The sequence below is a fragment of the Furipterus horrens genome, unplaced genomic scaffold (assembly GCF_987537825.1).
Source record: "Furipterus horrens unplaced genomic scaffold, mFurHor1.1.pri manual_scaffold_17, whole genome shotgun sequence".
Lineage (NCBI taxonomy): Eukaryota > Metazoa > Chordata > Mammalia > Chiroptera > Furipteridae > Furipterus > Furipterus horrens.
The window spans coordinates 108,573,837-108,601,347 of NW_028327187.1; the positions used below are offsets into that span (position 1 = coordinate 108,573,837).

The 27,511-nt window shown below is 42.9% G+C and overlaps 1 protein-coding gene and 1 pseudogene across 3 annotated transcripts in view; one reads left to right on the plus strand and one right to left on the minus strand.

The window, feature by feature from the left end:
* The window catches only part of SH3KBP1 (SH3 domain containing kinase binding protein 1), a 318,770-nt gene that overhangs the window by 245,763 nt on the left and 45,496 nt on the right, over window positions 1-27,511 (minus strand). For 2 of the 3 annotated variants that reach the window (XM_090264196.1, XM_090264192.1), the window contains exon 2: window positions 18,197-18,354. In XM_090264196.1, the coding sequence (XP_090120322.1) occupies window positions 18,197-18,354 (158 nt within the window). Of the gene's footprint in view, window positions 1-18,196; window positions 18,355-27,511 lie in introns of those variants that run through there. The other variant, XM_090264195.1, reaches the window with a different exon arrangement.
* LOC149991793 (NADH dehydrogenase [ubiquinone] 1 alpha subcomplex subunit 3 pseudogene) lies at window positions 21,034-22,189 on the plus strand (annotated as a pseudogene).

Here is a 27,511-nt window from a genome sequence, read left to right on the forward strand (position 1 = left end):
AAATAAAGAAAAAAATGGAGATAAAAAAAAAAAGTTGCGCTCACATTCATGATTTTGCAGCTGAAAAGAACAGTAGAAGCCTGAGTTGTGAGTATAGGCCAAGCTATTAAAGGGCAGTTACAGAAAAATAGCAAAAATCCAAATTCCTTCTCTGTCTGTGCCCATGAAGGCCTCAATACTAGAGTGTTTAGCAGTTATAACCTGATAATAATTACGATTTTAAATAGTTGTAAGGTAGCTTTTGCTCCTAATCTATCAACCCAAGCAAACCCCATGTGACTGAAGACTTGAGCAGGTGGCATCACATTGCAGACAATGAGATACTGTGTAAACATTCACAGCCTTGCTAAGAATGCATTCCCATTTTAACACTTAAACCAATGTCAATTCTAGTTTCCTATAATCATGACTAATGTACATCTATAATAGTAAATATCTGAAACACAAATTAAATTTACTTTTTCTTCCATGATGTGCAAAAACAGTCCCTTTTTGGTTTTAACCTGGTACCCACTGTACTAATGCTATCTCACATCTTGACCGAAGAAGCCTTGTGTTCTGGCCAGGAAAATTACATCCCTCAGAGGTTCATGGTCACCAGTAAGTTTAGAAAAACAAGGTTCAGTGTAAGAGGAGACAGCAGCCAGGGTGTCCTCACGCCGCCTGGGAGCCTCACAAGGCCACGGAGCACCGGTCTGCCTCTGCCACCGCAGGTCACGGGGCTCCTCCCTCTAAGCCTCCATCTGGGACCACCTGCCTGAAGAAAGCCGGGGCAGGATGTGGTTTGGCTTGGACAACCTCTCAGCTTAGGCATGCAGGCAAGCCCACTTTGTTTTTCACTCAGGCTCCCAGACACAGGATATCATCTCTTTGTTGGTTTTCGTGAGAAAAAACCTGGTGGTCCCAGAGGAAGTATGACAACAAATGAAACAGTCCCTCCTCCATGGCCGGCAAAACAGGCAGCAAAAAGCAAAACTGGGCTGACTTCAGGCACCTCATCCCACAAATCACTAAATACACAGGGTGGGGCAAGAGTAGGTTTCCAGTTGTGAGTACAGAACACGAAACATGGAGTTTATTCTTGTATTATTATTTATTAATCAGTGTATTCTTTTCCATAAACCCCTGGCTGGTTTGGCTCAGTGGACTGAGCGTCGGCCTGCGAGCTAAGTGTCGCTGGTTCGATCTTCCAGTCAGGGTACATCAGAGAAGGAAAACTCTGACTCCAAAAAACCTCCGCTGCCTTGCGGCATACCTCTTCAGGGGAAAGGCTAAGGGAGTAAACCCCGACAGAAAATCCGGAGCCGGAGTCCCTAAGGCGGTTTGACGTTGTAGTCAACACCGGCAACTCCTGCGGCGCACCTGAAGCCAAGCTGTATTGACTCCGTCTTTCCCTTGGACCCTTCAGCTGCGAAGAGAGGGGGGGTCTGCTGCATGGGCAACAGCAGACCCTCCATATCACCCTGCCCAGGCTCTGTAGCTTCAGCGTCATCGCATGATGTCGATTCAACACGGGAGGAGACAGATACCATGTCACTCCCGAGTCGGACTGCACAGCCATTCTCGGCGGTGCAGATAGACTCTTGAGAAGCTACACCATCGTCTCTCGAGACGGATGGCTGCCGACGACGATTCTTTTCCATACAAACAACTGGAAACCTACTTTTGCCCACCCTGTATACATATACACACACGTGTATATGGCTTTTGAGTTCATGTGTGTTGTGACCACATATTACAGGGGCATTCACGTCTTCACCTGCATTCTCCCTGAACTTCCCTCCAGACTTTCTTGTCTAATCTTCCTCAGTGGCAGAAAGATGATGAAATAAATATACCCCTGATCCCAATTGGTGGGGATAAGGGAATATGTTAGCTCAAATTCCTTTCTAAGTCAAGAAACTAAAGTGAAACAAAAGGTCTCCGGCGCAGCCCTTGAGGTGCGCTGCCCACATGCCACATCCTTAAGGACAGAACTTGCGCCTTTCAGGACATGCCTCGGCTGCTTTCTAGCTGAGGTCACACACCTTCCCGGCAGCACCCTCACCAGTCACTGATGGTGGGGGGGAGGGTGCAGCGGGCGAGGGGGGTGCTAGTACCTGGCCATCTGCCCATTTCTATCTCTTCTGTCCTGCAGGTTGGCTGGCTCCAGGGCACCACAGCTTGGGGCTCTGCCTGCCCCACCCCGACTCGTTCATCTCCATGGTTGTCATCCCACAAATAAACCTCCCACACTCCTACTTCCAACTCAGCACCCACTGCCCACAGAACCCAAACATCTCCGTATTTGTCCAGTCCCTCAGAGCGGCTTAATACTTATATTAATAGCTGATATTTGTTGACTGAGTAAATATATCAAACACTACTTTGAGTTGCCCGGTACTCGTGATCCCATGCATACTCCCAAGTATATACTACTGCGGTTTCTATTCCCGTTTTTCAGAGGAGGACATAAATGGATACCCAGAGGGATTAAATAACTTCCCCAAGGTCTCGAAGCTCATACACCTAGACTCAAACGACTAGGATCACTGCGCATGACTGCTTCCAGCCCAAGCCTGACTGAGCCCCAGAAGGCAGGCCTGAACAAAAGAAAAGAAAAGAAAGAAAGACAGGGAGGGAGAGAGAGAAGGGGGGGGAGAGAGAGGAGAGAGAGAGAGAGAGAGAGAGAGAGAGAGAGAGAGAGAGAGAGAGAGAGAGAGAGAGAGAGAGAGAGAGAAGGAAAGAAGGAAAGAAGGAAAGAAGGAAAGAAAAAGAAAGAAACTCAGAGAGCTTAATTAACTTGCCCAAGGTGGCAGAGCTCACTGTGACTCCAAACCAGTGCTCTGAGTCACCAGTTTGTGATAAAACCGAGATACTCAATTATTACACACTCGGATATCTACAGACCTGATAAAATTCAAACCAAATTACATAGCAAGAGATCAATGTCCCCAGCTCATGCGGTACTTTTATTAACCTTATATTCACTGGAAGGCAAGAGGGACTTTTTTTTAAAAAGCCACTTAAAAGAAGTAATGTACGCCTCAAGGTTATTTCAGTCACAAGAAGCTAAGGGACAGAAGCACCTCAATCCCTGAGGAGAAGTTAACAAATCAGACCAAAATAACTTAATTTTAAATAAACTTTTAAAAATTCTTAGAGCCCTGGCTGCTGTGGCTCAGTGGATTAAGCGTCAGCCTGCGATCCATGTGTCACTGGTTTGATTCTCAGTCAGGGCACATGACTCGGTTGCACGTCAGGTCCCCAGTTGGAGGCGCAAGTGAGAGGCAACCACACAGTGATGTTTCTCTCCCTCTCTTTCTCCTTTCCCCTCTCTCTAAAAATAAATAAAAAAACAAACAAATTATTAATTTTAAAAAATTTCTTAGAAATATGCCCTCACCAGGTGGCTCAGTTGGCTGGAGCATCATCCCATACACCAAAGGGGTGTGAGTTTGACCCCTACTTAGGGAACATACCTAGCTAGGTTGCAGGTTTGATTCCCAGCCAGAGCACATATGGGAAGCAACCAATCGATGTTTTTTTCTCCCCCGCCCTCTTCTTCTGTCTTTAAAATCAATAAACATATCCTCGGGTGAAGATTAAAATTTCTTTTTAATCTTAGAAATAAAGATACAAAAAAACAAACCACTATTAGTAACATTTTAGCATTTTCCCCTTATACCCAAGGTTCGGTAGTTTGTAGATCATACTGCATATACAATTATGTACTCTGCTTTTTTTCTTTCTTACACCATACATATTTCCTATATTGCTGCATACATTATAGCCCCAAATTTTAAGGTTATGTGGTATCTTGTCATCAGGCAATGAAGTCTCGGCTAGTAAAAAGAAAAACAAAGACTACAAACAGCAAGTACAAACATGCAAGACTGCCCCTGACCAGTGTGGCTCAGTTGGTTGGGCATCATCCAGCAAAGCAAAAGGTCACCGGTTCGATACCTGGTCAGGGCACGTGCCTGGGTAGTGGGCCTGGTCCCTGGTTGGGGTGTGCAAGAAGCAACCATCAATGTTTCTCTCCCTCTCTCTCCCTCCTTTCCCCTCTCTCTAAAACTAAATAAAATATTTTTAAAAATAAAATAAACATGCAAGCATGCAACCACTGTTCAGCACACCACCTTCAAGTGGACAGCGTGCTCCACCACTGAACCTGGCCTAGGTGTATTTCCTAGGGGTCAGGATTAGCTCCTTTGGAGACCCTCGGGCCATAATGCTTTTGGATATCAAATCCTAAGACTATGGGTTATATAAGTGGCCACTGCCACCACCATCCAAAGAGTAAAAGCCAAGTTCCCAATGGTGTCAATAAGCCCAAGTGCAGAAAAACAAGCCACAAAGCAAGTCACTCAATGAACAAATACGGTTAAGCACTGCCGTGCACCAGGCACCAAGTACACAATGCCGCACAGATGCCTCGGGTCCTCACTCCAACAAGCAAGCAAGCCATTCGTCAAACAGCCACAAAAACAGATTGAAAAATCCCAAGAGTGACAAGTGTTACTGAGGAGAGAAATACGGCACTTACAAAGGCTTGTAGAAAATGGGCATGTGTGAGTCAGGAGGTCTCGAAAGGCTTCCCTGGGAAAGCATGAGCTGAGCTCTAGGGCTGAGAAGGCATTAACACAGTGCAGGGATGTGAGGTGGGTGATGAGGCTGGGATCAAAGGTAGGGGTGGCAGCACACGGGACCTTGCCGACTGACCACAGTCGAGAGTTTAGTCTCCATCCTACAAACAGGGGAAGGCCAAGGAAGGATTTTAGGAATCTGTGAGATACATGTAGAAGGAGGTATGATCAAATTTGCATTTCAAGACCGTCGTGCAACTGACACCCCAATGTGAGACAGAAGCAGCAGGGGCACCAGGCAGACCTGGGAGGAATGTGCCCAGGAGACCAGGCCCAGGGCTTCATCCTGCATTCAGGTCTTTTTCTTCTACACGGTCTCTGAGGCCCCCATCTGCTTTTGCCAGCATTCCACTTCTCCTCTCCTCCATTATTCTTCTCTCCTCCCATTCTACTTCCATCACTGACCCCACCAGTCCTCAGGCCAACCACAGACAGGTCAAATACTAATGTCTCCTTCTGCTTGCTCAGAGCAGTGGGCAGAACTTGTGTAAATCCCAGCCATGGCCATCACAACATGATGACAGAATACAACCATGTAGAGAGATGACTGGAACACCCAGGATGGGCTGGAGAATTGTAGTATATGGAAAATTAGATGGGAAAGCATTTTTTAAATTTAATGGAAAATAAAAACAAGAGTTAGAAATCCTAAAACGAAACCAATGCTGAGACTCACGACCAGAGATACAAATGGGTCTGGGGTACAGGCTGCACATTGGGATTTTTTAGAGCTCCCCAAGTGATACTCATGTGCAACCAAGGTTGAAACTCAGTGACATTCTGTAACTTTTTATTTTGAAACAATTATATGCTCCCAGGAACTTACAAAACTAGTGCATTGAGTCCCATGAATCCTTTACCCAGCTTTCTCCAGTGAGAGTATCTTACATGACTACAGTACAATATCAAAACATTGATATAATACAATTAACGACACTGCAGATCTTATTCAATTCTCATCAGTATTTCCATGCACTGATGTGTGTGTGTGTAGCTATGCAATTTGATCCAAGGTATAAATTTGCATAACCACCATCACAATCAAGATACAGAACTGTTCCATCTCCACAAAAGAACTCCCTTGTGCTACCATTTTATAGTCCTTAAAGTCCTCCCCAGACTCAGTCACTGTCCCTTGGCAACTACTCATCTGTTCTCCAACTCTGTATCAGTGTCATTTTGAGAATTTAATATAAGTGGAATCACACAGTATAGACCATTTGAGATTGGTTATATTCACAAAGCACAATGCTCTTGGGATCCATTCAAGTTGCTCCCTATATTCATGCCTTGTTATTCCATTGTATGGCTGGACCAGGGTGTGCTTAGCCATTCACTCACTGAAGGACATTTAGATTGTTTCCACTTTGGAGCTAGTATAAATAAAGTTGCTATGACCATTCCTGTACATGATTTTGTGTGGACATATATTTTTATTTCTCTGGGATGAATGTCTAAGAGTACAATTGCTGGGTCATGTGGCAAGTACATAATTAGCTTTATAAGAAATTGTGAAACTCTTCTGCAGCAGGCCCGAACCACTTTACACTGTCCCAGCAATGCATGAGAGAGCCAGTTACTCTGCATCCTCACCAGCATCTGATGTTATCACTACTGTTCTTTGTTTTAACCATTCTAAGGCCTATTCTAATAAATACATAGCACTACCTCACTGTGGTTTTAATTTGCATTTCTCTAATGGCTAATAATGTGGAACATCTTTTCATATGCGTATTTTCCACCTGTATATCCTCTTCGGTAAAAATTTCTGCTCGTGCCTTTTACCGATTTTTAATTGGATTTTTTGACTTCTTACTACTTACTGTATTTTGAGAGTTCTTTATATATTCTAAATACAAGTACTTTGTCAGAGGTGTGTTTAGCTAATACTTTTTTCCCAGCTGTAACCTGTCTTTTCATCCTCTTCACAGGGTTTTTCACAGAGCAGAAGTTTTTAATTCTGAAGAAGTCTAAGTAATCAATTTTTCTTCTTTAATGTTCTTTTGGTGTGATGTCTAAGAACCCCTTACATAGGCCTTGGTCCGGAAGACTTTCTCCTGTGTTTAATTCTTAAACTTTTATAGTTTTATGTTTTACATTTAAATCTTTGATCCATTTTCAGATAATTCTTATAAGGCATAAGCTTCAGGTTGGAGTTTACTTTTGCCTCTAGATGTTGAATTGATCCAGCACCATTTGTTGAAAAGGCTCTCTTCCTCTATTGTTTGTGTCCTTTTGTTAAAAATCAGTTGAGCATTTTCCCAGTGTTATTGTGTACATTCTTGAGATGTTCTCCATAAAGAATCATGTCATTTGCAAACAGGGACAGTTTTATTCTTCCTTCCCAATTTGTATGTTTTTATTTCTTTTCTCAACATTGTGCTGGCTAGGACTTCCACTAGTATGTTGGATAAGACTGGTGAGAGCAGACAGCCTTGCCTTTTTCTGATTCTCAGGGGAAAAGCATTTGGTCCTTCATCATTTGGTATGTTAACTCTAGGGTTTTTGTAGACGCTTTTCCTCAAGCTGGGGAAATTCCCGTTTATTCCTACTTTGCTGAGGTTTTTTTATTTTTTTTACCATAAACTGATGTTGAGTTTTGTCACATGATTTTTCTGCATCAGTTGGTATGATTCTGTGACTTTTTTTCTCTCCTAGCCTGCTGACGCAGTGGATTACATTAACTTATTTTCAAACACCGAAGCAGTCTTCCAGACCAAAAATGAACCCCACTTGTCACGGTACATAATTCTTTTTATACGTTGCTGGATTTGTTTCACTATTACTTTACTGGGAATTTTTGTGTCTATGCTCTTGAGGGATCTTGGTCTGTAATTCTGTTTTTTGTTTGTTTGTTCGTTTGTTTTTGTTTTTTTGTACTGTCTCTCTGATTTTGGAATCAAGGAAATACTGGCCTCATAAAATGCTTTAGGAAGCATTCCTTCCTCTTCTATTTTCTGAAACATTACGTATAATAGATTTGGTGCAAATATTTTTAATAACTGGTGGAAATCTCCAGTGAAACCCTCTAGGCTTGGAAATTTTTTTGAAAGCTTTTAAGTTATGGATTCAATTTCTTTAATAGTTAGAGAGCAACTGAGATTATTTCATCTTGGGGAAGTTTTAGTAGTTTGTGGATTTCAAGGAATTAGTCCATTTCATGTAAATTGGTAAATGTATGTGCATAGAATTTTTTGTAGCATTGTGTTATTCTCCTTTTAAAAGCTGCACGATCTGTAGTGATAGCCTCTGTTTTAGTCCTAGTGTTGCAATTTGTGTCTTTTTTATTTTTTGTCGGTCTTCTTAAGGGTTTATCCATTTATCCTGTTGGGGTTTTGCTCCGCTTCTTGATTCTGAACGTTTATCCATTTTGCCCAATTTAGGGAGTTTTCAGTCATTACTTCTTTGAATACTTTTTATTTCTGTAATCTTCTCCTTCTGGGGCTCCGGTGCCACAAATGTCAGGTCTTATGTTATTGTACCACAGGTCTCTGAGGCTCTGTTCATTTTTACTCCTGGACTATCTTCTAGCTGTTGTTCAGATTGGGTAAATTTTATTCAATTGTCTTCAAACTCACTGATTCTTTCCTTTGTCATCGCTAATCTATTAAGCTTCTCCAATGAACTTTTCAATATGGTGATTTTCTTTTTCAGTTCCATCATTTCTATTTTTAAATATCTTCTATTTATTTGCAAAGATTTTCTATTTTTTCATTTGTTTAAAGATAGTTTTTAATTGCCCATTGAAACATTTTTATGATGGCTGCTTTAAAATTTGTCAGATCATTCCAGTATCTGAGTCTTCCCGACGTTGGTATCTATTGATTATCTTTTCAGTTGTGATTTTCCTGGTTTTTAGTATGACAACTGATTGTTTTTACTGTGTCTTAGGCATTTGGGGTATTATGTTATAATGTTTAAATGATTTAAATTTTGGCAGGCAGTCACCCTATTTGGATTAAGCATACTGGTCCTGAGCTACTTTGGTGGGCTGTGATTCCATGACAGTGTAGTTTCCAGAGCCTTGCAGTGCTGTGCTGGTGTTTTTTATTTGTGTTCCCTAGAGGTCAAGCTGAAAATCTGGGTGGTATTCCACACTACAGTTTCTATTGTCAAACTTCTTGGCACGTTGATTCTAGTCAGATTCATGTATGGGTCAGTGAGGAATTTGCCCAGCAGTGCCTATATAGCTTTAGTGACTATCTTTCTCTAGCTCCCTCCTCTCTAAGATCTTCCCCACTCCCTAGTGGGAACGGTGATGGGGGCCACTTACTACCGCTGAGCCAGGGGCAGGCAGGTGGAAGTCCAGACTCCCCATCTGGTCACCACCAACAATATGTCAGCAGATGAAGGGAGAGCTACCGTGAGTCACCTGATGCCATCAAGTAGAGCACAAAATTCCAGATTCTCCACTCAGTCTCCAGTAGGAGAAAAGCATTGCATCCCAGGCCATTTGCCATCGTTATTTTAAACCACACACTTACTGGCTTAAAATAACATCCATTTATTATCTCACAGTTCTGTAAGTCAGAAGTGCAGGTGGGCTCAACTGGATTCTGTGCTCAGGGTCTTACAAGGCTGATATTAAGATGTCAATCAGGTTGGACTCTCATCTAGAGGCTTGGGAGGATAATTCACTTCCAAGCTCATGCAGGTTGTTGGTGGAATTTAATTCTTTGCAGCAGTAGGTCCATTTTCTTATTGGCTGTCAGCCAAGTTCTAATCTCTGTTCCAATAAAATTGCCGTATTCCTTCTCACTTCACACCTCCATGTTCAAAGCATCAAGTCCTCTTCAAGCTTTGAATCTCTCTGACTTCCTCTTCAGCCACTAGCCAGAGAAAGTTCTCTGTTTTTAAGGGCTCATGCAGTAAGATTAGGCCCACTTGGGTTCTCTCCTTTTTACAAGCCAACTGTGCCATATAACAGTACAATTACTGGAATAACAGCTCACCACAGTCACAGGTTCCAGAAATTTGGAAATGGAATCTTGGGGTCCATTCCTAGAAATTCTTCCCACCTCTCTATCACAAGGTAGAGGGTAGGTTGGAGTTTGTTATTTAGTTCAGAGGTTCTGAAATTAGAACATTAGTTTTAATGGACTCAAAGTGATCGTTCTTTATATATTTCTATGTTATTTATGTATTTGTAGTAAACATTTCTTACAATTTCCAGCATGATTTCACACACACATACACACACACACACACACACACACACACACACACTCACTTCAGAATTAACATTATAGTATTTTCAAATGTAAATTTGGTAGCCAATCCATGTGCTTGAGAAAAGATGTTACATTAAAGAGGATTAGGCTGCCTATCGGGTACCATTCCACAAAAGGCGTGCCCAAGCTTTCTCAAGCAGTGGCATCGCCTGAACTCTTACAAATATTCTAAGGCCCGTACCCCAACTCCAAAATTCTGACTGTGCAGTGTGCTTGGAGCAGAGCCAGGCTGGAGAACCCCTGACATGGATTCTCCTGTGAGACCCCACACTCCACAAGTTTAAGTATCCAGTAATGATCACAGCAACATCCTAGATCAGTGGTTCTCAACCTTCCTAATGCTGTGACCCTTTAATAGTTCCTCGTGTTGTGGTGACCCCCAACCATAACTAAAGCATAGTGATGAATCACAAAAACAATATGTAATTATATATGTGTTTTCCGATGGTCTTAGGCGACCCTGTGAAAGGGTCGTTCAACCCCCAAAGAGGTCGCAACCCAGAGGTTGAGAACCGCTGTCTTAGATGGTTTAGATTTTGATCTGCGAGAAAGCTGGGGTTGGAACACATGATTTCGAAGTTCCTTTCTAGGTTTAGACTCAATAATCCTGTCACTAAGAAAGTAAGACTACATTATGCATAATCACCCGGATCAGCTGTGTCAGGGGACTGATCTCCGTGAGTCACAAGACATCCCCCTCACACAAGCTTCTGGCACAGCAACAGAGATAAAGCCTGAGGAATCTGCCCAATGCTGTGGGTTCCTACTGATAACATACTTGTCCTTAATTACTCCGGACCTTTCTTGAAGTAACAGCTCTCGCAACAGCTTCTAACAGGTTCCAGAGTTTTGTTTCCTTTAAAACAAAAGCTTAAATGTTTAAAGTTAAAGAATAATTTGAACTAGAATTGGTTGCTTTCACGGACCCCATGGATGACAAATGGATAGTCAAACATCTGGATTATTTACCACTGATAGAAAAGACAGTCTTTCTCCAAAGCATAGTAAACACTGTAAAGTGTTTCCTTGCAAGTCAATAAAGTGAAATATTTCCCCAAATTGCCTTGCTTTCAGAATTTGTAGGAAAAACAGCAGAAGCCCATAAATCCAGGCAATGGGTACTCTTTTGAGTTGAAAGAGCCGATTTCTGAATAGAATCCTTCAAAATCAGAAAATGCGTTAACAACCATGATTCTTAATACAGAAGAACAACCAGTAAATCCCTGCTTTATGTCACTTGTTGAAGTTAATTAGTAATTCCTTCTTAAATCACAAAAAGAAAAAGCAATGGTGAGCCTTATCTGAGTGGCCCAAGTATACAAAATCCTGACTGGCCACTCGGGGAAGGCACAGACAGCAGGCAACAATGGTGAGGGGTTAATCCCTTCAGGACAATATGAACACCTCAATAATGCTGCCTGCTGGAGATCAGATTCTAGATCAGTCTGCCAGGTTCCAGTGTTCTCTCTGCTCCTCACCAGCTTGTGTGAACACGGGTGAGTCATTTTACCTTAAGATACCTTATTTATGTCATCTGAAAAATGGGCACGATGAAAACAGTACCTATGTCATAGGGTGGCATCAGCATTTAATGAGATAAAGCACATGAAGGGCTTAGACTCCTTCCTGCTTGGCATATAGTAAGTGCTCAATAAATTTTAGTCTGAACAGGACACACAAGCCCAGGCAGCCAGTAAGCCTGGAATACAATATAGCCATTATTATTCCATAAGGTAACACAGCAATCAGAGCCAAAAGATAACTGTGTGTTCATCTAGCATATTCTAACAGAGTTGGTGATAAATCCAAGGGAAACCTTCTCAAGTGGCATTTTAATCAGGAACATCTTTGTAAAACAATGTCTAATGTGTGCTATCCAGAGTACGAAATGACCGAAGGACAGGCCACAGGAGCTAAAACAGCCACCCTGGGAAAGAAGCTCCATTTGTGACAACCCAGCATTCCATTTACTGTGCCTCACTTGTGCTTCCAGCCACATCGAGTACAGCAGATCTCACACACCTCAGCACATCACCACTAGGTGTTGTCAGCACAAAGAGGCTCTATGCGATCATCACATTACATAACACACCTGGAAAAATTCCTGCTACCTTTTCAAGGGAGATGAGGATTTTGAAAACAATCTTCTATATAGCTCACAAATTGAATGGCTCTTGGGTTGAAAGTTTTGTTTTTCATTGAAATTTGATCAAAGACATCACTTCAGGGTCTCTGAGTACAGACTAGCAATTTGGAAATCTGTACTTCATGCCACTTGTTGAAGTAAATTTGTGATTCTTAAACCATAAACAGAAAAGTAACTGAGCTTTATCTCACGGCGGTGCATATATGCAAAACCCTGACCTTTCACCTCACTGGTTATAAAACAACCACCATACTCACCAACCACTTTACACAAGTACAAAACAGGCTCTAGATATGCCAAAGACAGATCTCAAACACCTAGCAAATGAAAGCCGAGGCAACGGGAAACCAAGCTGAAAATTGTTACACTTGGCATAAGACGCACAAGCTCCAAGTAAGCCCACCTTGGCCTTCAATGGCAGGGCCTGTGTAAAATGTACTTCTACCTAAGACCCACAGCAACAAGCAGGGAGCACGGCTCACTTCCTCACAGACACTGTCAGATCAACTGAAAGATAAACAAGTACATTCTTTTAACCCTACCGCAGCTTCCTGCTTTTCTACACGTCTATTTGTGACCTACAAGATGTCGGGGGCCTGGGTCCCACTGCACTTCACCAGAGGCCCCTCGCACAGCTGGCCATTTAAAACTGTGTATCTATGGATACGTTTAGAAGAACCCAGAAAAAGGCTGCTAATCAGTCATTGGCGGAACAAAAGTACACTGTTGTCTGGATGTGAGGGTTAAGAGTCTGAAAGAAAAACACCGGCAATTCAATCCAACATGGGGCAAATGAACCCCTAAAAAAGAGCCCACATCTGCCTATAATAGATGTCTGGCTTCCTGTTTTAGGTGGCAGTTTCAGGCCCCAGAAGGGCAGCCATGTTTTTTTTTTTAAGTAAATGACTGAGCATTTCATCCTAGTAATACCTCCTAGTATTGGACAACGTATTATGTCCATTATGGTCTGTTTAGAAAAAAATATCCAAAACTGGGAAATTAGACAAAAAATGATGCTCATGTGACCCTTCAAAGTCATTCTGATGCATTATCTAATAAGCTCCCCTCAGAGGTCATCGGATTCTCTCTGGAAATGTAACTTGATTTTACTAACATTTTATTAGGACATTTTATAATCCTATAAAAGCCAGAGGATAACACATAGGAAAATAATAGGGTATGTGGCTTTCTTTTCTATCTTTTCTGGTAGAAATTACAGCCCCAGAAGTTAAGATTTTATTGTTCTCTAAGACATAAAGCCATTTGAAATCTAATTTAGCAATCTCCTTTGAACATTTCTTTTTTTAAAGTATATTTTATTGATTATGCTGTTATAGTTGTCCCAGTTTTCCCCCTTTTCCCCCCTCTACCTGGTACCCCCCCTTCCCTCCAGCAATCCCCTCCACTTAGTTCATGTCCATGAATTGTGCAAGAATCAGTTTCTCATATCCTTACTGAATCAGTTTTGTTATTTGGCTAGTTCCATCATTAAACAAGTTCAATAAAATCGTTGACAAATGCTCACTCTCTACTTGTATGTTTTTAACAATTTAAGAATGAGCCTTTGATAGTTCCTAGGTCCGACAATCAGATGGTTCCCAGGAGACTGAGCTCTCTGCTGCAGGACCTCTCCCCTGCCCCCCACCCCTCCTCCCCCGCCAGTCATACTCATAGGGCAGCCATGTGAAGACAACCAGATTCAGGCTGATTAGCTCAGTCAGCTGGTATGGCGCAAATGAGCCTCCAGCACAGGTGTGACACCTCCCCCCTTCCACAGAGGCCACAGCTTTAGACAAAGAAAAACATACACTGTAAATGAGTGACAGCAGCAATTCTACTCCTACGTGTACATATACAAGAGAAACAGTGTCTAGGTCCATAGGAAGATTTATACAAGAATGTTCAAAGCCTATATTCATAAAATATCCAAACTGGAAACAACCCAAGTGTCCATCAACATGAGGATGGATAAAAAATTACAGCATATTCATAAAATAGACCTATGCAGCAAGAACAAAGTACTGATATACACAACATTTTGTTGTGTAAAAGAAGCCATATATAAAAGAGAAGATCTTGTATTATTCCATTTATATGAAACTCAAGTACGGGCAAAACTAATCTATGACGACGGATTAACAATGGGAAAGGGAAAATGACAGGGGAAAAGGCACGATGGAGCTTTCTGGAGGGACAAAAATAGCATTGATCTGGATGCCAGTTACAGAGGTGCACACTTATGGTAAAAAAAAAAAAAAAAAAAAATCAAGCCATACAGTTATGACTAGCATTTTACTCTATGTAAATTTCACCTAAAAATGAATAAATTTTTTAAAAAGAAGAAAGAAAAATGTGTTCTAAAGAAAGTGGGTGGGGACAGAGGGAGGGAAAAGAAAGGGAAGTGGGGTTTTAAAAGATCCTTCTCCCACATGTACAGTAAATAAATAAGAACTAAGTAAAACAAGAGAAAAAGAGGCACAAGCCTGAAAGACTGAGAGGCCTAGCTGGGTACACTTACGTGTGCCAACAAATCTCAGCCAAGAAGCCAAGGCACCTTCTTAACCATGGAAGGTCAAAATGGCTGGCTTTTTTTTTTTTTTGAGAAATAGAAACAATACAGAGTTGAGAGTGGACACCGAATCCCAATACTTTGGGGGCCCATGCTCAATTAGAACACTGACTAAGGATCCAATAAATGAATCAAGAAAATTAAGGTAAGCTCTCTGACAGTGGTAACACTGGCAGAAAGGCACAAATAAATGAACTCCACAAGATTACCCACTCAATCTAGGGACAAATTAATCTTAGCTAAATGAGGCATGTGTAAACCACTCTCAGAACTGTGAACTTATGCCAATATGATCATTACTACTTAAAGATGTATTTTCAGCCCTGGCTGGTGTAGCTCAGTGGATTGAGCACCAGCCTGCAAACCAAAGGGTCGCCCGTTCAATTCCCAGTCAGGGCACATGCTTGGGTTGTGGGCCAGGTCCCCTGTTGGGGGTGCACAAGAGGCAACTACCCATTGACATTTCTCTCCCTCTCTTTCTGTCTCCCTTCTTCTCTAAAATAAATAAATAAAATATTAAGAAAGAAAAAGATGTATTTTCAACTTCTAGAATTCTCTACGGCAGTTTTCGTTATTGTTAAATTTTACTGCATCCACCCTACTAGATTTTCAATAATAGGCGTAAAACATTCCCAGTGGGTGAACATTTGCAGACAGACTCAGACATCCGAAAGAACAGAAGTTTCTTTTTCTGCCAAATGTGATGGCCACAAGGGGTGCAGCCCCGGCCATTCCTGCCACATCCTTTCTGGCCCAGAAGGAATGCGCTGCTCCAAAGAGCATGACTTCCCCTCACTGGGAGTCGTCTAGCCTAGGTAAGAAGACAAGTGATTAGGCAAGAACAGCGGCACTTGGGCCAGAGGACAACGGACAGGGCACAGTCATTAAGTGGCTGGCCACACACTGTCTCCTCTAATCCTCAGAGTAGCCTGACGGGGCAGTCAGGCTCGAAAAAGGAAACAGATGGCACGCTCGAATTAGGTAACCCGAGGCGGGATTAATAAAGAGACTTTTGCAAAGTGGGTGAGGTACAGAGAAACTCCAAGGCAGGAGCCAGGGCTGGGAACAAGGGCTGCCCAGGCCTGCAGGGATAAGAGGAATGGATTGTGGAAGAAGGGGATTGATGGAAGCAGCTACCGTCTGGCCGAGGGAACTCCAGGGCAGGGATCCAGCAGGATAACTCCTGACCTGGCTAGCCTCCCTCCCTCCTGCCATTTCCCACCAGTCTCTCTTGGAGCCAAAGTCCACGGGAAGCCATGGGACAGGAGCCTGTTGACATAGCCCAAGGCCAAGCAGGTGGGGAAAGGGGAAGAGAGGCCCCCATTTGGCAGCAAGGAGCCCCTCTGTCCCCTAGCGCTCCATGAGCAAGCCTGCCTGGCTCTTCCTGCGCTGCTGTGGCCTGGTGCTCACTGCCCTGCACAAATGCTTACAGCGGATGCACCCATCTTAAGCCTTGAGTAAACTCCAGCTGGGAAGGTCCGCATCTGCAGACCTGTGGGTTTGGAATGAGCAGGCACTAAACCAACAAGATACGTTAAAAGCTTTCAAAATGGGGCCTACCTTCAAAACCGGAGCCAACACTGTAGTCCCTTTTCCTTCCCAGAGTCCTCTTCTCTCTTTCCCACCATCCTCCTCTGTCATTCCTTCCTTCTTCGTCTTTACCCCAATGTTTCCCCTTTGACTAGAAAAACCCTTCTTCCACACCAGAGTTTGGCTCACCTTGGGTCCTTGTCCCAAAATTGGAGTTTTTGTTTGAAAGGACAAAAGAATTCACTTTCATGTACACATCAACAGAGTCAATCAATGGTGGCCCAGACACAACGCTTTCCTACTCTTAAAATGGGAAAATGCTGCTAGGTTCAACGGCATTCCAAGAAAAGACTGCTTATACTCCCACAACTATTTACAGAAAACGAGGTTTATCAGCATGCACCAACAAAACTCTCCCCAGCTTTCTGAAGGAGAAGGTGGGGAGGAGGGGGAGAAGGAGGAGGGGAAGGAAGAGGGGGAGGAGGAGGGAGAGAGGAGAAAAAGAAGAAGAAATGTTAGCAGGATCACTCTAAGGCAAGATCCTGAAGTAAGATTAAACTGGATTCCTGTTTGCTCTACATTGGGGGCTGGGCTCAGGTAGACAGCACAGGCGTTAGAAGCCCGGGCCACATCCCTATTTTTCATTCAACAACCCCTTTCATAAAAGGGCCCATGTAGCCCTGAAGGCTCTTTGAGAGGAGCACCTGCTTCTCTGGGCGCACATTCTCCTCACCGCCTGCCCCCACAACCTCGGGTCTTAAGCATGGTCTGGTATCACTGAAACTACAGCAGGAACCCTGGGGATAGCTGCACAGAGCCCTTCCCACTGAGAACAGTCCTGTCTTAGCGGTGTTGCATGGAAGCTTACAGTACACAGAGTTGTTACACCTTCTTGGCATTTCCCCCAGGGAACAGCCTCCAGGAGGTCCATTGTTTTACCCAATTTCAACTATTATTTACAACTGTGCAGCATGTAATTTCTTCTTTTGGACTTTCTAAAATTTAAGTTTAGTTGGTATACAATCTTGTATTGGTTATAGCAGTTTCAGGTGTACAATATAGTGATTTGACATTTTTATACTTTACAATGTGACCGCTACATGTTCTGGTAATCATCTGTCACCAAGCAGTATTACTGACTGTTTTCCCCTTCCCCTTTTCACCCATCCCCTCACCGCCTCCCCTCGGGTAACCACCCCTTTGGCCTCTGTTTCTGTAAGTCTGTTTTTGTATTATTTGTTCCTCGTTTTGTATTACTGGAGTCCTTAACATGAATGAGCTACACTTTTGTAATTAATCCTAGATGACTTCAATAAAGAACACCTTTTCAATGGTGCACGGCCATAATGAGGGAAAGGAAAATAATATTGCTCCTATGAAAACAGGCAACATGATTACAAAGGTGAAAAACAGTGTAATTGGAATTCTACCGTTTAGTTTGGTTGTTACTTAAGTGGTCAAAAATAGTTTCACCCCCATTTTGAATGGAATGAAAAAAGGTAAAATCCCTTTAAATCAATGATCTTCAACTTTTTTCATCTATGGCACACATATACTAATTACTAAAATTCTGTGGCACACCAAGAAATATATTAATTTTTGGCTGATCTGCCAAAAAACAGGTAAAATTTTTATTCATTCCCACCAGATGGCCATTGTTGTGTTACCTGTTGTCATTTTTGTATTTGACAATCTAAGGGAAAAGAGGTCAGTGCCCCTGACTACATACTCATGTACGGCATGTTTTAAACATTCTTGTGGCACACCAGTTGAAAATTGCTGCTTTAAAGCATCAAAGCAAATAAATAAGTACATAAATAAAACAGTTTAACAAGCTTCATATATTCCTAGCTTTATCAAAGTGTCATAGTTTTAAAAGAACACATTCTGGGTCTTCAGAAAGTGATTTCAAAACAGGCATCTCTGGCTATCTAGGGCAAAGCTATATGAGCTCTTCTTGATAGCACACAAGAGGTCAAGCTGTCAAGTTGTCCTGTAAGAGAACCCAGGAAATTCCTCCTCAGGTGCCCCCACAGCTTTGGTCAGCAGCGCCCACATAGGAGACAGGAAAAGGGTTTCGCTTTGTACTCACTCTTACAAAGTTGTCAGGGAACAAACCTCTCCTGCCGTTGATCTGTCCCTCCCACCAGCCTCCATCCTCCTTCCTGATGTTGGTGATGATCTCACCCACACTGATAGTCAGCTCATCGTCGTGCTGGGCCTGGTAGTCAAACTCCACTATGGCCTCCACTGAAAGAAAGGAACAGGAACAACAACAACAAAAAAAAAAAGTGAGAGAGCATCTTAGATTGGGTATTGGAGAAGTCTGAGGCTCCGCAGCCCTGGAAGGTCAGTGAAGTTATATTAAATGGACTTCCCCTCTACCAATACTGAAATTAGAGGGTCGCACACAGTGAGCCAGTTTTGGTTAACCTGAGGTCTATAGCACAAAAACCACCAAGTGCTGATTGGTGGCCAGGTACAGGCTGAGTGGCCTGCAAGTCTCAGGGCCAGCAGGGGCTTCAAAGGGGAAACTGTACCATAACAGAAGGCCAATGACATTTGCACGCCCCCCCCCCCCAGGGAGCCCAGTATCATTTCCTCAAATGCAGAGACAGTAGACATCAGGCATGAGTCTGGCTCTTGGTGTCTCCTCCCTTTTCAAGACTAAGATTGTGCAAACTGTAGGCGATAATAGTTGCCACTCTATAGAGATGATGGCCATCTCTCAGCAATCACGCATACAAAGACAGCTAACACAGAGGCCCAACTTGCCAAAGCAATTCTTCAGACAGCAAACATTTGGAGGCACAACTGCCCTTTCCACAGATGGCATCCCAGGCAGCAATACCACTTTAAATTGTTCTCCCAGTTCTCTGGCCAAGATGGAGGTCCAGATAGACACACTTCCCCTCCTTCCACAACCATAAGAAAGATTATTACATCTACCTCAAAACAAAAAACAACCAGAACTATCAGAAAATCAAACTGCATGGAAGTCCAACAAACAAAGATATAAAGAAGTAATACTCATCCAGACAGGTAGGAGGGGCAGAGATGGGGAGCCGGGGCAGAGAGGATGCAGTATGGTGCTGACAACAAGGCAGTGGCTGTGACCGGCCAGCAGAAAGAGCAGTCATACATTATAAAAGTCTGGAGGGACACGTGGAGAGTAATCCCAGTCCGAGGTCGGACCACACAGCTCACAGTTCCAGTGCTGGAAAAACAAAGCCTCATTGCTTCTGACTGTGAAAGCCAGTGGAGGTTGCGGCAGCAGAAGAAACTGCTGGTCTCTCAGGGGAGTCCATTTAGAGGGCTCCCACAGTCCCAGAACATATGTAAACCCACCCTCTCTGGGAACCATCACCAGGGCAACAGCTAGAGGGGCACCAGTCACATACAGGAAGCAGGTGAAGTGACTGGAAAAAGGGTGAGTCCTGGACAAGCAGCATTGTTCCCTCGCTGACCCCTCCCCCACATACTGCACCACAAGGTGGTGGAACAGTTCACCCCACACTGACGAATACCTAAGGTTCTGCCCCTTACAACGTAACAGCTGCAACAACTCTGCCTAAGACAGAGGCAAACACAGGAGGCTGTCAAGTTGAGGATGCAGAGAAGTTTGGCCCAAAACAGGGAACAGATCAAGGCTCCAAAGGGAGAACTAAGTGAAAAGGAGATAGCCAACCTCACATATGCAGAGTTCAAAACACTGGTGATAATGAAATGATTGAGTACGGCAAATGCATAAGTGAAGGCTATACTAAGTGAAATGAAGAAAAACCCACCCGAAACTGGTGGTGAAGGGAAGAAAGCCAGGGTTCAAATCAGTGATTTGGAACGTAAGGAAGAAATAAACAGGAAACCAGTACAGAGTAAAGAAACAAGAATTTAAAAAAGAAACAAGGAGAGGCTTAAAAACCTCTGGGACAACTTTAAACATACCAACATCTGAATCATAGGGGTGCCAGAAGGAGAAGAGAAATAGCAAGAAATTGAAAACTTATTTGGAAAAATAATGAGGGGAAACTTCCCTAATTTGGTGAAAGAAATAGACACACAAGTCCAGGAAGTACAGAGAGTCCCAAACATGCTAGACCCAAAAAGGACCACAGCAAGACATATAATTAAAATGCCAAAGGTTAAAGATAATGAGCAAATATTAAAAGCAGCAAGAGAAGAAAACTACCTACAAAGGAGTTCCCATAAAACTTATCAGCTAATTTCTCAAGAGAAACTTTGCAGGCAAGAAGGGATTGGCAAGAAGTATTCAAAGTGATGAAGACCAAGGACCTACAATCAAGATCACTCTATCCAGCACAGCTATCATTTAGAATGGAAGGGCAGATAAAGTGCTTCCCAAACAAGGTAAAGCTAAAGGAGTTCATCATCACCAAGCCCTTATTATATGAACTGTTAAAGGGACATATTTAAGAAAAATATGATCAAAACTATGAACAGTAAAATGATGATGAATTCACAACTATCAACAAATAAATACAAAACAAAAACAAACTAAACAAACAACTAGAACAGGAACAGAACCATACATACAGAGATCATATGGAGGGTTATCGGCAGGGAGGGGGAAAGGGGATCATGGGGGTAAAGGTGCAGGGATCAAGATGCATAACTGGTAGATACAAAATAGACAGGGGGACGTTAAGAATAGTAAAGTAAATGGAGAAGCCAAAGAACTTATAAGCATGGCCCATGGACATGAACTAAAGGAGGGGGGATTGCTGGAACAAAGGGAGGTACTGGGTAGAGGGGGGCAAAGGGGGAAAAATTGGGACAAGTGTAATAGCACAATTAATAAAATATACTTAAAAATAAAATAAAATAAACAAAAAAATTGTTCTCCCAATCTACGGTGAGTTTTTTTTTTTTTTTCCCCATTGGTAATAGGTGGAGCCATAGATGATACAGATGGGTCTTCTTGTTGACAAAGCACCAGTGCAAATTGGTAGAGCTAACCAATCCCAAGACTAGTTAATTTATCCACAGAGGGATTATATAATTTATCTAAACTTTGGGTCTTGCCTGACACCCACCTCAATATATCAGTCCCCTGTCCTTTTCCTTTTTATTTGCAGCTTAACATGAACAAATTAATGAACAAAGGACAAATGAATGAATACAAGAAAAGTGAAAATTAGGTGAAACCCCAAGTGGTGAATGAGCAACTTAGAAGTCACAGTAAAAAAATGGAAGAGGGAAAGTTAAATAATCTCTTACAGGAAGTACATATACAAAAATGAACTGAAAATGGACTGTAGATCTAAATGTAAGAGCTATATCTGTAAAACTTTTATAAGAAAACATAGGAGAAAATCTTAGTGATCTTGGGTTTGGCAAAAATTTCTTCAATAGGAAACAAAAAAAAGCACAAACAACTTCTTAAAATTCAATAAACTGGGGTAGGTTTTTCAGGGAAAAGATTGGTCAGTAAGTGGGTCCTGCCAAATGGGCTTTGCATCTGCGTTAGGGGTAAATTCCCAAAGTGCTTCCAGATCAGAAGACTTTCTGCATCTAGACGGGTATTCTCACCCGTCCACTCATAATGTCAGCTAATCCAGACAGTTCATAAGCAACTAAAAGTTGAATTTCCTTCCCTAGATCACTTTTGCATTCAAAAATAGCTGGCCAACTCTGCTGTCATCAATCTGCCCAGGACGAAGTTGACTTGTGAACGATTCTCATCGGTTATCAACAGAAAGGAAGAGCAAAATAGCACAAACAAGGCATCGTTTCCTGATCAACCTGACAAGTACAAAGGCAGAAACACTCCAATTTCCTTGTACCAGCAGTTAAAAGGAGCTATCAGGCTGCTGCCACCAAGACCAACACCTTCCTGAAGAACACCTGGGCCAAGGAGCCGGTGCTGGTCACATCTTTCACCATCAGGGGCGTCGCTACAATTCTGCCTGCCTTCAGCCCCTACACCAAGTACGCCACCATGACCAACCAGGCCACATCCTACAACTACCTAGTGCCCATCTGAGATGATGGGAACATGCCCAGCATACCCAGCCACACCCAGGACCTTCAGGGCCCAAGCTTGGAGTGGCTGAAGAAACTGTGAATACCTCTACGAACAAGAAAGAGGCCTTTTCCCCTGTGGCTTCCAATAATAATGTGAAAACCAAAAAAAAAAAAAAAAATTTTTTTTAAGGAGCCATCAGAAAAATCAGCTTTCTTCAAATTACCTGGACATGGATATGCTGAAGTTTTGCCATGAGAACTGAGATTACAGTGGGCACTGTTTATGTGTCGGACACTTTTCCTGCATTATCTCATTTAATCCTCACACCAGTGTGATGCCCATCCTCCCAACTAAAGAACCAGGAGCTCAGTAAAGCATATTTGCCGAGCCAGTGCTCTCCGAAGCGTGATGCGTTCACTGCAGGAATGAGTTGACATGATGAAACGAAAAGTTAGAACATCTCTTCTTTAATTTCCAAAAAATAAAAATACAACTTTTCTAATACAGTATTTCATTTGCAGAGAATGGCACTGGCTCCTTGCCCCAGCCTCTTGGTCTGGCAGTCAGGCACGTTCCAAGGGCAGGGAGCAGCCTGAGGGGCGGCAGTGCCAACTTTCAGCTCCACAGGGTACCCTGCAGTTCTGGGAGGCCTCTTGGTAAAGTCTCTTTATGACTCTTACCCCTTTTAACTAAGATCACCCTCACTAAATGGGTGAGAGGCTTGAAAAGATCTGTGAAAGGAGGTGGGGATGGTAGGCAATATTCAACATGTGACCAAATAAACAAGAAAAGTGGCAGGGCTGCTACTTCAGCTCCTGCTGGGAGCTCTTCACCAGCCATGCTGGGAGGTGAACGCAAGGACAAGCCAATCAGATCTGATAGGGAGACGATCAAAAAACTAAATTATCGAGACAATCTGTAATATAGGTTTTCTTACACCCTCATTGATACAGGTATAAGTTACCTAAGTATAATATGGAACTATTGGGATTAGCAACATATCTAAAACTATGCATCTGAACCATGAAGACAAATGTCTTCATTTTTTCACCCATGTCCAAAGTCATACGATACTCATCTTATTTTCCAAAAGTTCACTAAACCTAATAATAAATATGTAGAAGCTTCTTTTGGGCTTTCTCAATCAACTAATACAGAAATATATGCACATAATCTATAAATAAATACATCTGTGGAGATAGTCAATTGTTTTGTTAACAACAGGTATTATTTTTTAAACAAGAAAAGGCTTGGGACAATGACCTAGGCTCCCCACAGATGGCCCCATTTTAGCACTTGGAGATGAAAGCTCATAGCTTTTTTGATGGGGACAGAAAATCATGGAAAGAGGAGAATCATGCCTGGGGGAGAAAAGGGAGGAGAGGAAGGTAGCTAAGGAGGAATCTGGTCAAGGGCCCATCTAGTTAGTAAACCCTGTGTATATTGGAGGACTCAGAACCCCATCAACTTCCAGAACACAGCGCTGCTTCTTCTTTCCTAAACAGCAAGTTCCATTTTCTCCATTGTGTACGTGGACTTCAGCAAGGCAAAGCTGGAAGAGGACCATGAATCTGCTTCAAGAACATGGTCACTAAGAAGTAAACAGTTGCTGCCTTTTGCTGTGAACTGAAGAAAGTACATGTGGTCTTGCTTCACTCTCTCTCTTCCTCTGAGCTAGGAATGGGGGACTCTGGGATAAACAAAGCAGAGCTGCCTAAGTTCTGAGTGTTCCCAATATCCTACTGGGCTGGTCTTTCCTGATTCAGCCTTTCTTTAAATTCCCAAGCAATTAAGTAATCAGGAACACCTTGCCAGCCTTCTGGCCCCAGCTATGTCCCGGCTGCCTCTTATCACCCTCCTGGCTCCTGTGGCCTTGGCCTCCCTGGCCTCCCTGGCCCTAAGGCAATTCCACGCTGTGGTGGCTGCACTGTGTCTCGGCCTCCCAGTGAGCTTCTAAATGCCTTCTGGGTACAGATCATCCTTAGTTCTGCCTTGGCCCCCTATGAGCACTCATGGCATGTAATAGGTGCTCAATAAAGCTTTAATGAACCAACTGCTCAAGCTGCATTTTATAATGGCACATAGTTCTCTGCCCAACAAAGATGCTACTAAAATGCCAAGTGTCAATCACATTTTTGCAAATTGAGTCAGATTCTTCAGTTCACTAAGGGAGCTAGCTTGCTATTTAAAGGATCCTGTGGTTAATTCTTTTGTAACATGAATAATCACTTCCTGCTTTACCTTTCCTGTCAAGATGAATTTTTACATATCAGGTTTCTCTAAGAGGAGGAAGCCTATGTATGGCTTTGTTAAGAGCTCATAAATTATGAGACTACATCTCTCCCAGCCCCCTAAGGGCTCTTTACTGTATCCCTTGCAAAGCCACTAAAAGGTCCAGGACTTTGCTATCTACTACAGTATCACTCGCCATATGTGGCTATCAAATACTTGAAGTTTGGCTATTCTGAGTTGAGATGTGCTGTAATATACACAGCCAGTTGAAAAGACAAATTAGGGGAAAATTGTAAAATATCTCATTAATTTTTATGTTAATTGCCTGTTGAAGTGATAATATTTTAGATACACTGGGTTAAATATATTATTCAAGTTAATTTCACTGGTTTCTTTTTACTTTACAAATGTGGCTTCCAGACCATTTAAAATTACTTAAGTGTCTTGTATTATATTTCTACTGGACAGAGATGGTTGAGGATAATACTTGGCAGATAGGAGATCAAGACCTCGCCTTGCACAAACACACTCAAAATCTTCACGAGAGCCCGCAAGAAAGTCTGTGTCCACCAAACCCATTTCCTTGCCTTCAGGAAGCTGCAGGTAGCTGCAGCAAGAATAAAACATTACCTAAGATTTTTCTAATGGTACCCTTTGGGCAGCTACCTCTGGGCATGAGCACAAAATTAAAACATTAAGGTAAAGAGAATACATCAGAGGTATAATTAGGTCAACAGTCAACAAAATCCCATATTTAAAGGCACCATAAATTACAAAATTTAAGAACATCGCTTTGTCAGAAAAATATCACCCTCCAGCTCCTTGCTGGGCCCAAACACAGCCCCACAAGTTTGCCACATCTACTGTCACTGCAAAAGCCAAAGCCACACCTAACCTGTGTGCATGAAGAGACAGAGCCAGAGGAGATCTGCTTTGGAAACACAGAACACTTCAGACTCTCCTATCTCTGACCTCTGACCTCTGCCTTCGAACTTGCTGGAACGTCTCCTCCCCCAAAAGGTGAAATGGGTAGTTTTTAACTGTTGGTTGGATCAGCCAGCTGCCAAGATCCATCTCAGGCAAACTTCCCACTGTGGCAGTTCAGAGGCCCTGCTAGGTGACCTGGCCCCTCCCTGCCTGCGTGCAGGGAGCCTCCTCTCTCCTAGGGCTCCTGTACTGTGAGTTTGTGGTGGCCCAACCCTGTCAGACTGCAAGCGCCATCTGGGACAAACCCTGATCTTCCTCAGGATCCCACCTCCCTTGCCTGGTATCAGGTCTGGCTCCCTAAACTTTTGAATAAACCACAAAGCATGAAGGAGAATACAAATTGCCAATTAATTTCCTCCATCCATATATACCTCGGGGGTGGGGAAAAAGATTTATAGTTGATCATATGGAAAACAATAAATAACCAATAAATAGTACAAGAATGAACTGTTTCAAGTACTTACAATGATAAACCTACTTTTGCCACACCTTGTATATAGATCATGTTGCAAGCCTCACACCACAGTTTGAAGCTTTAAGAATTTCAGAAGTAGAAATGTCACAAACTGCTTTCACACTTATTTGATTTTATGACTTTTTAAAGAATACATTTCTAATGTTAATGTTTTGTTCCAGTCCTCTGAAGAGAGCACATAAAATCAGGAGACATTTTTTTGCCAAAAAAGATCATGATTGCTTGATAGTTAGAGACAGAAAGAACATTACTTAACATCTTGTCAAATCCTTTTGTAAGTTTTACAGATGAAGAACTGAGGCCTGGAAGGTTGCATGACTGGAGGCTCAGAGAGAGTGAGCGCTAAGTTATGGCAGCATCACTACTAGTAAACTAAGCTCTCCCAAATTACAGTCCAGGGGGAAGAAGGGAAAATCTAAAATGAAAAGGAAGAAAAACTGAGACCAGTGAGATACAGATTTCTACACCATTGGGTTTTTTTGTTTTTGTTTTTTTTCTTTAACCTAGCATAGTTTCCAGAATACGCAGAAAAAATTACACCAGTCAGGCGCATACAATAATCTATGTTCAAATCTAAAGAGAGAGAAAAACAGATCAGTGGTTGCCTAGGGGTGGGGTGGGGACAGGGACTGGCTGTAAATGGATATGAGAGATGTTTAGGAGCTGATGAAAATGTTCTAAAATTAAATTCTGGCGAGTTTCAAAACGGTATACATTTACTAAAATCATTGAATTGTATGCTTAAAACGGGCAAAATTTTATACCTTAATATAGCTTTTTAAAATAGAAAGTCTGTGTGATGTCTATTTTGGAATTTATGCTAACATTCGCTCATCAAGGTGGTCGACTGTGTTTGTGTCCCAGAGGCGGACACTTCCCCATTCAGGGAGGGGAAGCCAATTGAGGGAATGTCCCCTTCCCCATGAGACACAGCCCTCTTGGAGTGTCTATCAACATGCCCCGCCCTCTGCCAGCACAGAACTCAGCTATGTCCCACAGCAGTGGACAGGACAAAGACTGGAAATGTCTGCAGCAGAGTCCCCTGCAGGGCTCCCAGAAGAGGTGGAGATCCCTGGGGCTGTCTGGTTGCCATCTTTCCCCAAGCTGATGCGTCATCTTTTCCTTCCGCCCTGTAGACCTTCCTAGTAAGTTCTCCTCCTTACTTTAGTCAACGGGAGAGTTAGTTTCTGTTGCTTGCCACCAGAGAGCCCTTAACGGTTACACTAATGCATCAGCGTTTTAAAAAACTGCCTCTTCTTTATACAAGTCTGCACAAAACCCAGTTCTCACCACCCCACGCTTTCCCAGTAATGTTAGAGCTGACTGAGACTTTAGAGACCTGAACTTCCCAGGTCAGGCCACAGGTACTGTGGTCACCTCCAAGTCCAGCAAAGCTGACTTTTACACCATGATTGCCTTTGGTGTCTTCATGAACACACCAAGTGGCACCAGACCAACAAGGGGATCATTCTCAGGCCTGAATCTGTTAGAAACTGAACATCAGCTTCCCGAAGGAAGACAGGCTGAGAACACCCCCCGCCCCACAATGAACAGGTCCCACTGGGCCTGAACTGTCTCCCTGGGCAGGAGGCACAGACAGCTTCCTGCAGGGCTAAACGATGTCCACAGCAGGCCCAAGGAGCAGCTCCCAAACTGAGCATCCGCGAGGAACGAGGGAAAGGGATACACCCAGAAAGAAGAGAAAGAACAAATCCAACTGTGAGAGA